Source organism: Rhinopithecus bieti, unplaced genomic scaffold, assembly GCF_001698545.2.
Source record: "Rhinopithecus bieti isolate Rb0 unplaced genomic scaffold, ASM169854v2 scaffold_61533, whole genome shotgun sequence".
Lineage (NCBI taxonomy): Eukaryota > Metazoa > Chordata > Mammalia > Primates > Cercopithecidae > Rhinopithecus > Rhinopithecus bieti.
The window spans coordinates 201,521-214,496 of NW_016823925.1; the positions used below are offsets into that span (position 1 = coordinate 201,521).

The window sequence follows — 12,976 nt, forward strand, 5'->3', positions numbered from 1 at the left end:
GCTTTGGGATCATCTCAAATTTCCGGACTCCATCCCAAGCTGGTAGAGTTAGACTCTCTGGGGCTTGGTAATTTGCATTGTCAGTAGGCTTCCCTGTGATTCTGAGGACACCAAGATTTGAGAACCATGTCTGTTATGGGCTGTGGATCATTGTGGGCCTAGAGAGCTCATCACGTGGTCTGAGCTTTTTTTTTTTTTTAAAGACGGTCTCATTCTGTCACTGGAGTGCAGTGGCACAATCATGGCTCACTGTAGCCTCAACCTCCTGAGCTCAAATGATCCACCTCGGTCTCCCAAGTAGCTGGGACTGCAGGTGCAAGCTACCATGCCTGGCTAAGTTTATTTTGTAGAGATAGGGTCCCACTATGTTTCCCAGGGTGGTCTTGAACTCCTGGGCTCAAGCAGTGGGCCAACTTTGGCCTCCCAAAGTGCTGGGATTACAGGTGATGAGCCACCGCATCCTGGAGCTGCTTCTGGGCTGGAATGCCCAGTCTTGGCAGGGGTTTGGGAGGCAGTTCCTGTAATTATATGTTGTGGGTAGCGATGCGCCCAAGGAAATGTGTGTGCCTAGTAGTGGTGACATCCGCCTTCAGAGGAGGCAGCCCTGTTATGCTTGGGCCTCTGGGTGGGTTTTGCTTTCCGGGGGACCCTGCCCCCGCAGCCCTCAATCCAAAGAAGTTGAAGACCACTCGTCCTTACCTGCCTCCAGTCTTGGATGGGATGTGTCTGCCCCAGGCTATGTCTTTCACAGCTGCATCCCACTGCCCTAACCCCAAGCAGGTGCTTGGCAAATGTTGACTGAAACCCTGGCTCGAAGGCTGTGCAGTATTAACCCTTTGTGGCCATGGTCTTTAAAGTTATGGGAACCTGGCCTTGAACCCTCTGAACCTGTTTTCTGAAGGCTGTTCCAGCTGTGAGCACCTTTTCCTCTGGAAGGCTGCTCTTGTGCGAAGCTGGGCCCCTCTGCTTATTGTCTGAGGCAGGTCCCCAGGCCTGAGTGGGCCACTGGCCCCTACCTCCTAGTCTTGCCAGAAAAGCACTGAAAACCCAAACTCACCCTCTCCCTTCTCCCCTCAGCCTAGGAGCTTTAGACTCACCACTTACCAGACACGAGGGACTTTATTTCGCATGTTTAGCTATTAGACACAAAGGGGTCAAGACTTGAAGCAGTTTTTGCAAGTGAAATCATCTGGCCCACCCTTCTCCATCCTACCAAGGCTACTGGCTGTTCTCCAACAGAAGGCCACAGCGGTTATGTCCTCCTGGTACTTGCGTCGCAGGTGTCACCCTTGATGGTGCAAGGCCCTGCGTGGCTATTCGGGTTCTCCCCCTTAATGGAGTTGCTGTGAGGAGATGAACCTTATCAGGGGACCAGCAGAGATTGGCTCAGAAGAGACCACTCTTCTTAAGAGGTTAGGGGGACTAACAGGCTACGGCCAAGTCCCCTTCCTAGTGATACGGTGGCTTCAGCGCAGGTTGTCAGCTTGGGGCCTGAGTGAAGTTCGCAGGCTGACAGGGCCAGGGAGAGCAGGCCATTCCCTTCCCGGGCCACTGGCTGGGCTGATCATCAGCGCCCCTCTGGCCGCTCTTGGGGCTGTTATTCACCTTGTCAGCAGCAGAGGGCAGCACAGCAAGGTGCTGGAGAGGAGGCTGGGTGGGCACGCCAAGGGCTGGGTGGGAGCAGGTATAGGGCGCTGTGGGCAGGACCCTTCGGACTCCTCAAGTCTCTGATTCGTCTGTCTCTTCAGTGGAGCCATCGCTCTCTCCATCCACTTTTCGGGAATGATGGAGAGGTCTCCAGGGGGAGCCAACCCGGGGAGGGGTCCGGGAAGGCAGGCAACTGGCCTCTGGACTGGCTGTGACCGAGTTGACCAGGCCCGGGACCTGGGCCAGCCTGAAGAAGGGAAGAAGCCTGGAGGGCAGCGAGAGGCCTGCTGTCCAGAGAGCGGGGCCTCCATGCCCACTCTTACACTAGGGTAAACCCCTGGGCTGCAGCCCCCAAAGGACTCAGAGGGAGGGACATCTCAGGCCTCTGCTGGCCCCCAAACCCTTCCCTGGCAGATGCAGGATGTTACAGAAAAGTGGTCTTGGCCCCAGATGGGGCGCAGCCGTCTTCAACCCGTCTGGCCCCCACAAGGGGGCAGCATCCTCCCACTTGACACTTACAGCCGTTCCAGCTCCTCGTCCATTGCTGGGTCGATCATCAGATCCCCCTTGTCAGGCAAAGCTCCTAGGAGATCATTGGGGGCACAGCAGTTAAAACGAGGGCCCTTCAGCCAGGCGACAGATTCCTCCATGCCCCTCACCTTCACAGCTCCCTGTTCTGCTGACCCTGGGAGGGCTGATCTGAAGATCTGAGAACTGCTAGAGGGGCCAAGAACAGTCACGGAGCAGGAAGGTCCTGGCTGCCGCTTGATACATTTATTGAATCCTACTGCTTGCTTTCCCTGTCTGGGGCAGACACCACAGCCAAGGAGACATTCCCAGACAAGTGTGGTGATCCCCTTTCAACACTAGGTGGTTGGGACCTGGTGCTGGGAGTTGAGTTCTTCCTTGAGGCCTCAGGTAACTGGGCTGAAAAGGATATGGTCCAGGCTAAGCCCAAAGGTCAGACATTACCTAATTTTGTGTCCCCAAATCAGGGTGACCCCACTTTGGAGACAGATGGTAAAAAAAAAAAATGCTGCCTCTGCTTCTCCAAAGAGGATCCTAGGGCAAGAGGAGAAGGCTGCTGGGTCAGGGCCAGAGTTAACCTGGCATAGGCAGATGGCCAATTTGTCCAGATCTTTTTCAGATGATGCCTCCTGGCCCCTCTTGCCCTAAGTTAGTGTTTTTCAAACTACATCTCACAGAACCCTCTCATTTGGGGGGTGCCCTGGGGACTAAGGGAACAGGGCTGACCTCCATGACGCAGCAAGCAGTATATCTCCAGATTTCTATTTTACACACTGGAGATGCAGGTGAGGCCTGAGACCACTTGCTTCTTTCTGTCTCCCATTCCACCCAACCACCCAACGTTAGCGTGCAGTAAAAGTGGTTGAATGACAGTGACTTTTTTTTTTTTTTTGAGACAGTCTTGCTTTGTCACCCAGGCTGGAGTGCAGTGACCATGGCTCACTGCAGCCTCGACCTCCCATGCTGAAGCGATCTTCCCACCTCAGCCTCCTGAGTAGCTGAGACCAATGGTACATGCCACCACACCCAGCTAATTTTTTTTTTTTTTTTTTTAAAGAGACAGGGTTCTCCTTATATTGCCGAGACTGGTCGTTAACTCCTGGGCTCAAGGATTCTCTTGCTTTAGCCTCCCAAAATGCTGGGATTACAGGTGGAGCCATCACGTCTGGCTATTAGTGTTATTTATTTATGTATTTATTTGATGGAGTTTCGCTCTTGTTCCCCAGGCTGGAATGCAATGGTGCAATCTTGGCTTACCACAACCTCTCCCTCCTGGATTCAAGTGATTCTTCTGCCTCAGCCTCCCCAGTAGCAGGAATTACAGGCATGTGCCACCACAATGGGCTAATTTTGTATTTTCAGTAGAGACGGGGTTTCCCCAAGTTGGCCAGGCTGGTCTCGAACTCCCGACCTCAGGTGATCCGCCCGCCTCGGCCTCCCAAAGTGCTGGGATTACAGGCATGAGCCACCGCACCCGGCCAGTGTCCTTTTTAAAGGCCCTTAGAAAAGGGGGATGAGGTTAGTCCAAGCTGTGACTCAGTTGCTAACTGGCTTTTCCTTCTCCTTCCTAGTTCCTGCTGCTGGTGGGAAGGAAGGGTGGTCATAACTAGGAGTATGAAAAAATACCAGGGCAGATCCCATCCGCCTCACCCTTACTCTTGATTCCTGATTTTTCCCTGTTTTTTGTTTTTTCTTTTTTGAGACTGTCTTGCTCTGTCGCCCAGGGTGGCATGCGATGGCGTGATCTCGGCTCACTGCAACCTCTGCCTTCCAGGCTCAACCGATTCTCATGCCTCAGCCTCCCGAGTAGGTGGGATTACAGGCGTGTGCCACCATGCCCAGCTAATTTTTGTATTTTTAGTAGAGACGGGGTTTCTCCTTGTTGGTCAGGCTGGTCTCAAACTCCTGACCTCAGGTGATCCACCTGCCTCAGCCTCCCAAATTGCTGGGATTACAGGCGTGAGGCACCACGCCTGACCTGTCAATTGCCTCCTTTCTAGTCCTAGTTCAGCGGGTAACCTCAGCTACCAACTTCAGTTAGTTGAGGGCTCCCCAGACCTGTGCAAGCCCCAAGCACTGACTCAGAATAACCAGGCTGCGGGTGGCATGCAGTTCAGCCTGCTAGGGTTTGTGCTTGTGTATCCCAGAGCATCTCCGGCTAACTGTATACTGTGTAAGATAAGAAATATAAAGCATGCAGCACAGTACTTAGCCTGCTGTGGTTGGCATTTAGTGAATGTTAACTTTCCTTCCCTTAATCCCATTCCCTCAACTAGCAAAAGGAAGTAGGGGGGATGCTGTGTGCCTTTTCCTTGAGACTCAGGCACTTGGGATCGCAAGCACAGCAGGAGGATCTCTTGAGACACAAGAAAGAAGCCCTTGCTGGGCGTGGTGGCTCACAACTGTAACCCCAGCACTTTGGGAGAGCAAAATGAGGGGATCCCTTGAGCCCAGAAATTTGAAACCAGCCTGGGCAACATGGCGAAACCCAGTCCGTACAAAAAACACAAACATTTTCCAAGATGGTGGCTCATGCCTGTAGTCCCAGCTACTAGGAAGGCTGAGGTGACAGCATCACTTGAGCCTGGGAGGTCGAGGCTGCAGTGAGCTGAGATTGCACCACAGCACTCCAGCCTGGGCAACAGAGTGAGACTCTGTCTCAAAAACAAAAACAAAACCCCTTAAACTCTAGTAGAATGGAGGCTTACTGGCTCTTCCCTTAGGAGAGCAGTGGCTGTGGGAGGGGGAACAGTGGGGTGGGTAGAGAAGGCTCAGTGAAAAACCAGCAAGCAGGGAGAACTGGACCACTGCAGGCTCCCCGCTTTTGTTTTTCTCCCTTTCAGATTAATCAGATTTTTTTTTCAGCTTGGAATAAAGGTCTCCCCAGACACACCTTTGCCCTGTTTATAAATGGGATTCAGGTCTCTTTGATATATAATCTCTAGCGCCACTGAGTAAATAGTCCTGTGTCTGCCCAACCTGCAGGCTGCTCCCCAAAGCAGAGCTGGGGATTCTCTGAGGAGGGGCTGGGCGCGCCTCTGCTGTGGGGAGACGGCTTCATGTTGGGGCAGGGCGGCAGGCAGGGAAGGCTGTCCTCTACCATGGGAATGTGTAAGAGCCATGTTTTGTCGCGCATGTTCCTGCTCCCTGAGACTGAGTCTGGCCCTGGAAAGTCAAGGCAGAGATGGTGATGCCCCTTCCCCATGGAGCCGTGTTGCCAACAGAGGCCAGCTGCTCCCTGTGTTGTGCAGCAGGAGAGGCTGACGGCTGCTAGCTCTGACTTACCGAGGGCTTGGTTGATTCCGTGGTGCTTTGAGAGAGCCATGAGGAACCCATAGAAGGTCAGTCTCTGAACGTTGCTGAGGGCTTCTTTGACAAGTGCTGGGGGTGGGCAGCTAAGAAGGAGAGATGCCACATTCAGAGCCTAGCCAGCCTCAGGGACATCTCTGTATCCATACTTTCAAGTTCACGAAGATACCCACAGCCAGGCCAGGGACCTGCCTTGGGAGCCCCAAGGCCCTGGGGATCCAGGCCTTCACTGTGGTCAGGAGGGGCTGGCATGTTCACTAACTGGTGCTTTCACCGGAGTGGGGAGCAGGGGTGGGAAATGGCTAGGGAAACCAAATCTGTTGCTCGGCCCCTAAGGATACTTGTGCCAAACAGGACAGCTTACCCCTCTCTCTGTGTAGAAAAGTTTTATACAAGGAGTACTCTTTCCTTCTCTCTAAAATGTTAAGGCCAGTCTGTCACCCAGTAAATTGGTCATCTACAGTGGTCTTGCCCAAGTGAAAGCAGTCCTTTTGAAGTGAGCCATTTGGGAGCCTTTCAGTCAACAACTGGTTTGGGGGCAAATGGCACTGTTACATTATGACCAGCAAGGGCCCTAGAATCCCTGGGCCTGGCAGAACATCCTGCAGAGCTCTGTTCCACAGCCGGCAGTCTGAGCTCCCTGGGGCTGGGGGGCTGGGGGCTGCATGCCCATTCCTCACCTGTACTTGTGCCGATCACACAGGTTTTCCAGACACTGGTAGAACAGTGACGCCTCCACGCCCTCCAGCATGCCGGCCTCGCCCAAGGCAGGTCGTTGGCGGTGCTGCCCACTGGATGATGTCGGCACAATCACTGTGTTGGGGTTCTTGCCCGACAGCAGATCCTCATAGATGGCAGCCACACTGTCCAGGAATTCTGGAACCGTGGGGGCAGGGGTGGGGGTGGACAGCTCAGGCAGATAGGACATGTTTTGTCTCTTCATTATGTCCTCCCTTCTCTGTCAGCCCAGTTCCACACCAGCCTCAGTGCTCAGGGCATGGTGTCCTGAGAGCAGAAGTTCTCAACCTTGTTTGACAGCACATTGATGAGAGATGACACTAATCTGTGTTTTCGCTCAAATGTACCATCCCTCACTTGTTCCTGGACTAGGTGAGACCTGCCATTGCACACTTTCATAGCACCCTAGGCTTTTTTTCTGGCACTTAGCCAGTGAGGAGCTTTCTGTGTCATTAATTGTCTGTCTCCTTGCTGGAATGCACAAAGGCAGGGGTCATGCCTGGTTGGCCTGTCCTGCCTAGCACTGTGCTTGGCACACATTAAGGCCATAAATATTTTTTGGAGGAGTGAACATGAGTATGCTCCCACTGGTAACCCCCATCTTGTGTGGCCACCTGCCTCTCTACCTCAAGAAAGTGTGTTGGAATACCAGCGAGGAACAGAGAAAGCCCGCAAGGTGCTGCTGAGTCAGTCATTTGAAATGGTTTTCAAATTTCGTAGTTGAGCCATTGTTAGAACTGCTGACTTACTGGCCCATCTCATCCCTAGCACACACTGCTGGGCAGTGTCAGTAATGCTCCTGGCCCAATGTGGTAGCTGTCCCATCCCTCTGGGGGCGCTGTGAGAAGAGGGCTGGGGAGGCATTGAGGGGAAAATGTTCTCCCAGACATGGCTGCTCCTTCTCTAGGGCCCAAGAGCTTCAGAGAAATGGGAAATGACTGGTGCTGCTAAGAGCAGGTGGCAAGACCCCAGGCTCCAGCCCCTGCCTGCACAGCCCTTGGGCTGCCATCAAGTAAACAGAATGTGGCGCCCAAGTGAGGCTAGGGCTAGCTGGGGACACCAGTTGACAGGAAGGCCAAATCTAAGGACAGCCTTCTGTTTACTGGAAGAGCCTGTTTTAAGCAAATTTGTTTATGAACACAGTCAGCAATTTGTAAACCCAGCACTCCATTTGATGTCTCTGTGTGTGAGCTGGTGTATAGTTATATTTATTTGTCTATATTTATTCCATCTGATTCCAGAGAGACTTAAGGGTGCAGCTGGGTGAACTGGGGAACAGAGTGGGAGTGTGACAAAGGACTGGTGTGTGTTTTTTTAAAGCTGTGGGGTGGAGGAGAATGTGCACGCAAACACACAATCGGTTGCCAAGGGAGAGACCCTTGAAGGCAGTAAAATAGCAGCGAGGTCGGGAACACTGGCTCTGGAGTCAGCCTCCAGGTCTGGTTTCCACTGCTTATGAGCTGCATGACTGGCTACTTACTTCTGTGAGCTTGTCTCTGAAAGGACCTCTCTTAAGGCTGTTGTCAAGATTAAAGTCAGTGCTGTGCCTGCGACATAGTAAGTTTTCAGTAAGCAGTGAATGCTGTGGATGTTGTTGTTGTCATTATCACTTAAACTGATTTGTTGAGTTGCTGACTGAAAGCACTGTGGTTTTCAGTGTCTTCAGGAGGCTGAGGAAGTCAGCTCTGCAGACTGAATCTTGTGACCACCACTGAACGCCAGACATCCTGTTAGTGACCCGCAATGAAGCACACCCCCAAAGGAGGTGGGGAAGAGAAACGTGTGCCAGGCACACAGATGGGCAGGGCAGCAGGGCGGGACAAGGAGGCAGGGTCCTGTGCGGAGCCAGATGGAGCCCGGGAACACTCACCTGAGTAGTAAAACTGGATCTGGAAGGCAAAGAGGAAATCTGAAAAAGACATCAAGCAGTCCACGGCATCGTCCATGAGCACAATCCTGAAGGGGAAAGAGAGAATCTGAGAGAGAGAACTGGGGGAGGTTTAAGGAGGGGCGAGGGAGGCCGGGCGCGGTGGCTCAAGCCTGTAATCCCAGCACTTTGGGAGGCCGAGACGGGCGGATCGCGAGGTCAGGAGATCGAGACCATCCTGGCTAACACGGTGAAACCCCGTCTCTACTAAAAAAATACAAAAAACTAGCCGGGTGAGGTGGCGGGCGCCTGTAGTCCCAGCTACTCGGGAGGCCGAGGCAGGAGAATGGCGTGAACCCGGGAGGCGGAGCTTGTAGTGAGCTGAGATCCGGCCACTGCACTCCAGCCTGGGCGACAGAGCGAGACTCCGTCTCAAAAAAAAAAAAAAAAAAAAAAGGGGGGGGGGGGGGGGTTTAAGGGGGGGGGGGGGGGGGGGGGGGGGGGGAGGGGAAAATTTAAGGGGGGAGAGAGAGAGAGGGGGGGGGAGGAAGGGAAAAGTGCAGGGGAGAGAGAGAGAGAGAGAGCTGTTCCTGGGCCGCCAGTCTCCCCTGGGGCAGCAGGACATTTAGGAGAGGGCTCCCAAAAGCAAGCTCCTCCCAGTCACCTCACCGCTCCATCAACTGGACTCTACTATCAAACTGAACTGACCACACTGTACCCAGAGTGGGCTCCCGGTTCAGTCTCAGTGGCACCAGCTAGCGGATGGAGCATGGGCAGGGGGTGGCAAGGAGAGGATGCAACTGTAATGCAGCCAAGGTTTCTTTTCATATACTTAAGCAGTAAATCCTTTCATTCTGCTGTGAGGACCATTTAGTTCAGAATAAATACAGATGATCAGAAAAGGCAAAAAGAACAGCCAAGGGGTTTAAAGGGTCTTGGCAAGTGGTACTGAGATTTCATAAGCTACCAAAAGGCCAGAACAGTGACAGACACCTCCACCCTGGGACACAGATGGCAGACAAGGGGAGAGGGCAAAGAGCTATTGGGGAATCTGCACTTGTGAGGGTCAAAACCCACACTCATCTTGTGCTGCCGCTCTGCTCCTCCTTGCTGTCCACGTTCACAGGTTGCCCACCCCACGGTTTTCCTGTCTCTAGTCCCTCCCACTGAGGACCCACCTCACAGGAAGAAAACCATCTGACTCATAAAAGGATTAGACCAAGTCTATGTTCGTCCTCTGCTCAGCGCCTCATCTGAGCCGGGACAAGAAGAGAAGGAAACGAGCGCTTGCTGGGCTCTATCACATGCCAGGCAGGCGCCAAGCCATCCGCTGGGGTGGGGCGGGCCCCCAGTCTGTTTCTGATCAGGCCCTTCTGGCTTTATCTATCTTTCTTTTTTTTAAAATTGTTTTTGGCCGGGTGCAGTGGCTCATGTCTGTAATCCTAGCACTTTGGGAGGTTGAGGTGGGTGAATCATCTGAAGTCAGGAGTTCAAGACCAGCCTGGCCAACATGGTGAAACCCCACTTCTACTAAAAATACAAAAATTAGCTGGACGTGGTGGCACGTGCCTGTAGTCCCAGCTACTTGGGAGGCTGAGGCAGGAGAAGTGCTTGAATCTGGGAGGTGGAGGTTGCAGTGAGCCAAGATTGCACCACTGCAGTCCAGCTCGGGAGACAGAGACCCTGTCAAGAAAAAAAAAAAAAATTGTTTTCTTTTGCTCTCTCTTGTATTTTGCTAAATCTCTTTCCACTTCCCTGAGTCAGAGGTTCCCCAGACTGGCAACTGGATCAGCCCCAAAGAAAGCCAGGATTGCTCACTGCTGGGGAAGGGGCTCCACAGAGACTGCGATATTGTGGTGCCACTCCCCTTGCTGCCATCTCCCTAAAGAGAGACAGCGGTTCCTGCCTCATCTTTATTGTAATATGGATAACAATAGAAGCAAGTACCATTTCCTGAATTTTTAATTGTTTTTAAACCCTCCGTACCGCATGGCAGGCTATTGAGGTATTTAACTGCATTCGTTAAATTTTGGCCCACAACAATCCTACAGGTGGGTCTTATTATTTCCATTCTACACGTGAAGAGTCTGAGGCTCAGAGGTCAGCCTGCCAAAATCACACACACAGCTGGGGAGCTTGCTGGACTCCACAGGCCACGCATCTTCCATGAGGCCACACTACCTCTGAAAATAAAGCTACAGAGCAAAAACACTAACATTTTACCTTCTAGTTTCTGTGGCTGATTTATTTTCTTTCTTGTTACTGATATGTTAGGGCATCTCCTGGGGAGAACGACAGCTGCCTCCACCACCAGAGTTCAACACTAGAATTCCAGCTGGAAAAAATTCAAGACTGGAGGGTGGGAAGAAGCAGTGCCGCTGAGGGCCACAAGAGAGTGCCCTGGTCCCTCCATCAGTAGTTCAAGGGACTAAGTGCACTGCCAAAGGCCAAGTGGTTACCCTATCTCTCATAACCCAAGGAAAACCCAGGCAGCAAAACCGCTCCTTCCCCACCCAGATGGCAGAATCTGTTTTGACAACTGGATTGGGGGAGCAGGGAGACTGCAGAGAGCGGGCAGTTAGAGAGGACTGGCATTAGCAAAGACCCCCAAACTGCAGAGGAAGAGTGAGCTCTCCCAGGAGTGCTTAGGGAGCGAGAGCCACCAGCACCTCAAAGCTTTTCCTTGGCAGGCTCAGCAGGGCAGACAAAGGCTCTAGACGTGAGAAGTCACTGACTTTCCCTTCCTGCCCTGCTCTCAGGACAGCTGGAGCCCCAATAGTCTAAAGTGAATTACAACAGAACAGCACTGGGCTGTGAATATCCCCAAGCAGGAAACCACCAAGGAGCCCAAGCCTTTCCCCATGTTCCATGGCTTCTGTTGATCATCAGTTGGAACACAATGCTCCCATAGCAGCAACTTCCACTTACTATTTATTTACATTGCGATATAATGAAACACCACAAAAGTCACCCTTTAAAAGTGTACAATTGTTTTTTAGTATATTCACAAAGTAGCGTCACTGTCACCACTGTCTAATTGCAGAAGTTACCTCCATTTGCAATTCTCACCAATAGGCCCATTCCAGAGCCTGCCTCGGAGCAGAAGCTTGAGCTCATACTTCCCAAAGGGCTTCACAGTCTCGTGGAAGCCTTAATGCTGAGTGCCACGAGCATCTTACTCTTTCAGCCACAGATGGGACTAGAAGCTGTAAACAGGGCACACCCTTCCAGCCTCAGAAGTGGTCTGCAGCTTTCTGCTAGGGGCCATCTTGACCTCGAACATCAGCAGTCCCTTTGGAGATGGGCTGTTGCAGAAGAGGGGGTGCACACCATGGGAGGGCAGGGGTATCTGTTGGAGCAGGGCAGCCCTGCAGGTGCCCTGTAATAACGGGTAACAATAGAGGCAGATACATTTTTTTGTTTGTTTGTTTGTTTTTTTTTTTAGTCTTGTTCTGTTGCCCAGGCTGGAGTGCAGTGGCGCAGATTGGCTCACTGCAACCTCCGCCTCCTAGGTTCAGGTGATTCTTCTGCCTCAGCCTCCCTAGCAGCTGGGATTACAGGTGCCTGTCACCATGCCTGGCTAATTTTTGTATTTTTAGTAGAGACGGGGTTTCACCATGTTGGCCAGGCTGGTCTCGAACTCCTGACCTCAAGTGATCTGCCCGTAGAGGCAGGCACCTTTCCATGAGCACCCTACCTCACGGCAGGCTATGAAGGCATTTGACTACATTAATTAAATTTTATTCTACAGCAGCCCCGTGGGTGGGTCTTAGTGTTATTCCCATTCTACAGGTGAAGAGTGTGAGGCTCAGAGACGGGGGAGCTGAAACATGCCAAGCAGGAGGAAGTAGGGGGCGAGTGAAGGGGGGCAGACAGAGGTGAGGGCTTTCTTTCGGAGGGACATGTGGCTGGATCATAGCAGCACATGTATAAAGGAGTGAGGGGTTTTTTTTTTTATTGCAAGCAATACGACTGGCTACCTTTTAAAAAGCCAGCTGGATCTGAGCTTGTGTTAACAGCAACACCGGCTATGACTCTCCTCAACCAGAAACGTGGGGCATCCTAGACATCCTGGAAACTTCTCCCACCCCACCCCAAGCCAATCAGCCATTCACCAAGTCCTATCAATGCTATTGCTGAAATTTCTCTTGAATCCATCTACTTTCCACATCCACAGTCACCATCCTACCCCCAGCCTCCACCTCTCTTTTCTTGATGATGGCATGACCTCCTATCCAGTTTCCCTGCAACTACTCTTGCTTGCTTGTTTTTTTTTTTTTGAGACAGAGTCTCACTCTGTCGCCAGGCTGAAGTGCAGTGGCTCGATCTAGGCTCACTGCAACCTCCGCCTCCTGGGTTCAAGCGATCCTCCTGCCTCAGCCTCCTGAGTAGCTGGGACTATAGGCACGCGTCACCATGTCCAGCGAATTTTTGTGTTTTAGTAGAGATGGGGTTTCACCATGTTGGCCAGGATGGTCTTGATCTCTTGACCTCATGATCTGCCCGCCTGGGCCTCCCAAAGTGTTGGGATTACAGGTGTGAGCCTTCTTCTAATTGAGTATCCATATTGTGGTCAGAAAGATTTTCCTAAAATGTGAATGTGACCATTTTACCATTGTGTTGGAAACCCTTCACAGAGGCTGGGCACAGTGGCTCATGCCTGTAATCCCAGCTACTCGAGAGGCTGAGGCTGGAGAATCACTTGAACTTGGGAGGTGGCCATGTCAGTGAGCCAAGATTGCACCACTGAACTCCAGCCTGGATGACAGAGCGAGACTCCGTGTTAACAACAACAACAAACAAACCAAAAAAACCTTCACAGTCTTCCCATTGCCCTTAGGACATGGTCCCCCATTTGGATCTGGCCTGTGAGCCCGTTCCATCTGC

At 52.2% G+C, this 12,976-nt stretch overlaps 1 protein-coding gene across 4 annotated transcripts in view; it reads right to left on the bottom strand.

Annotated features, from left to right (window-relative positions):
• Positions 1-12,976, bottom strand: part of CSTPP1 (centriolar satellite-associated tubulin polyglutamylase complex regulator 1) — a 242,774-nt gene that overhangs the window by 1,005 nt on the left and 228,793 nt on the right. Inside the window, exons 5-9 of one of the 4 annotated variants that reach the window (XM_017862011.1) lie at positions 8,093-8,178; positions 6,165-6,360; positions 5,461-5,570; positions 2,167-2,230; positions 1,101-1,343 (exon numbers count right to left, since the gene is read on the bottom strand). In XM_017862011.1, the coding sequence (XP_017717500.1) occupies positions 1,253-1,343; positions 2,167-2,230; positions 5,461-5,570; positions 6,165-6,360; positions 8,093-8,178 (547 nt within the window). In that variant the 3' untranslated portion in view covers positions 1,101-1,252. Of the gene's footprint in view, positions 1-1,100; positions 1,913-2,166; positions 2,231-5,460; positions 5,571-6,164; positions 6,361-8,092; positions 8,179-12,976 lie in introns of those variants that run through there. The other 3 variants (XM_017862009.1, XM_017862008.1, XM_017862010.1) reach the window with 3 other exon arrangements.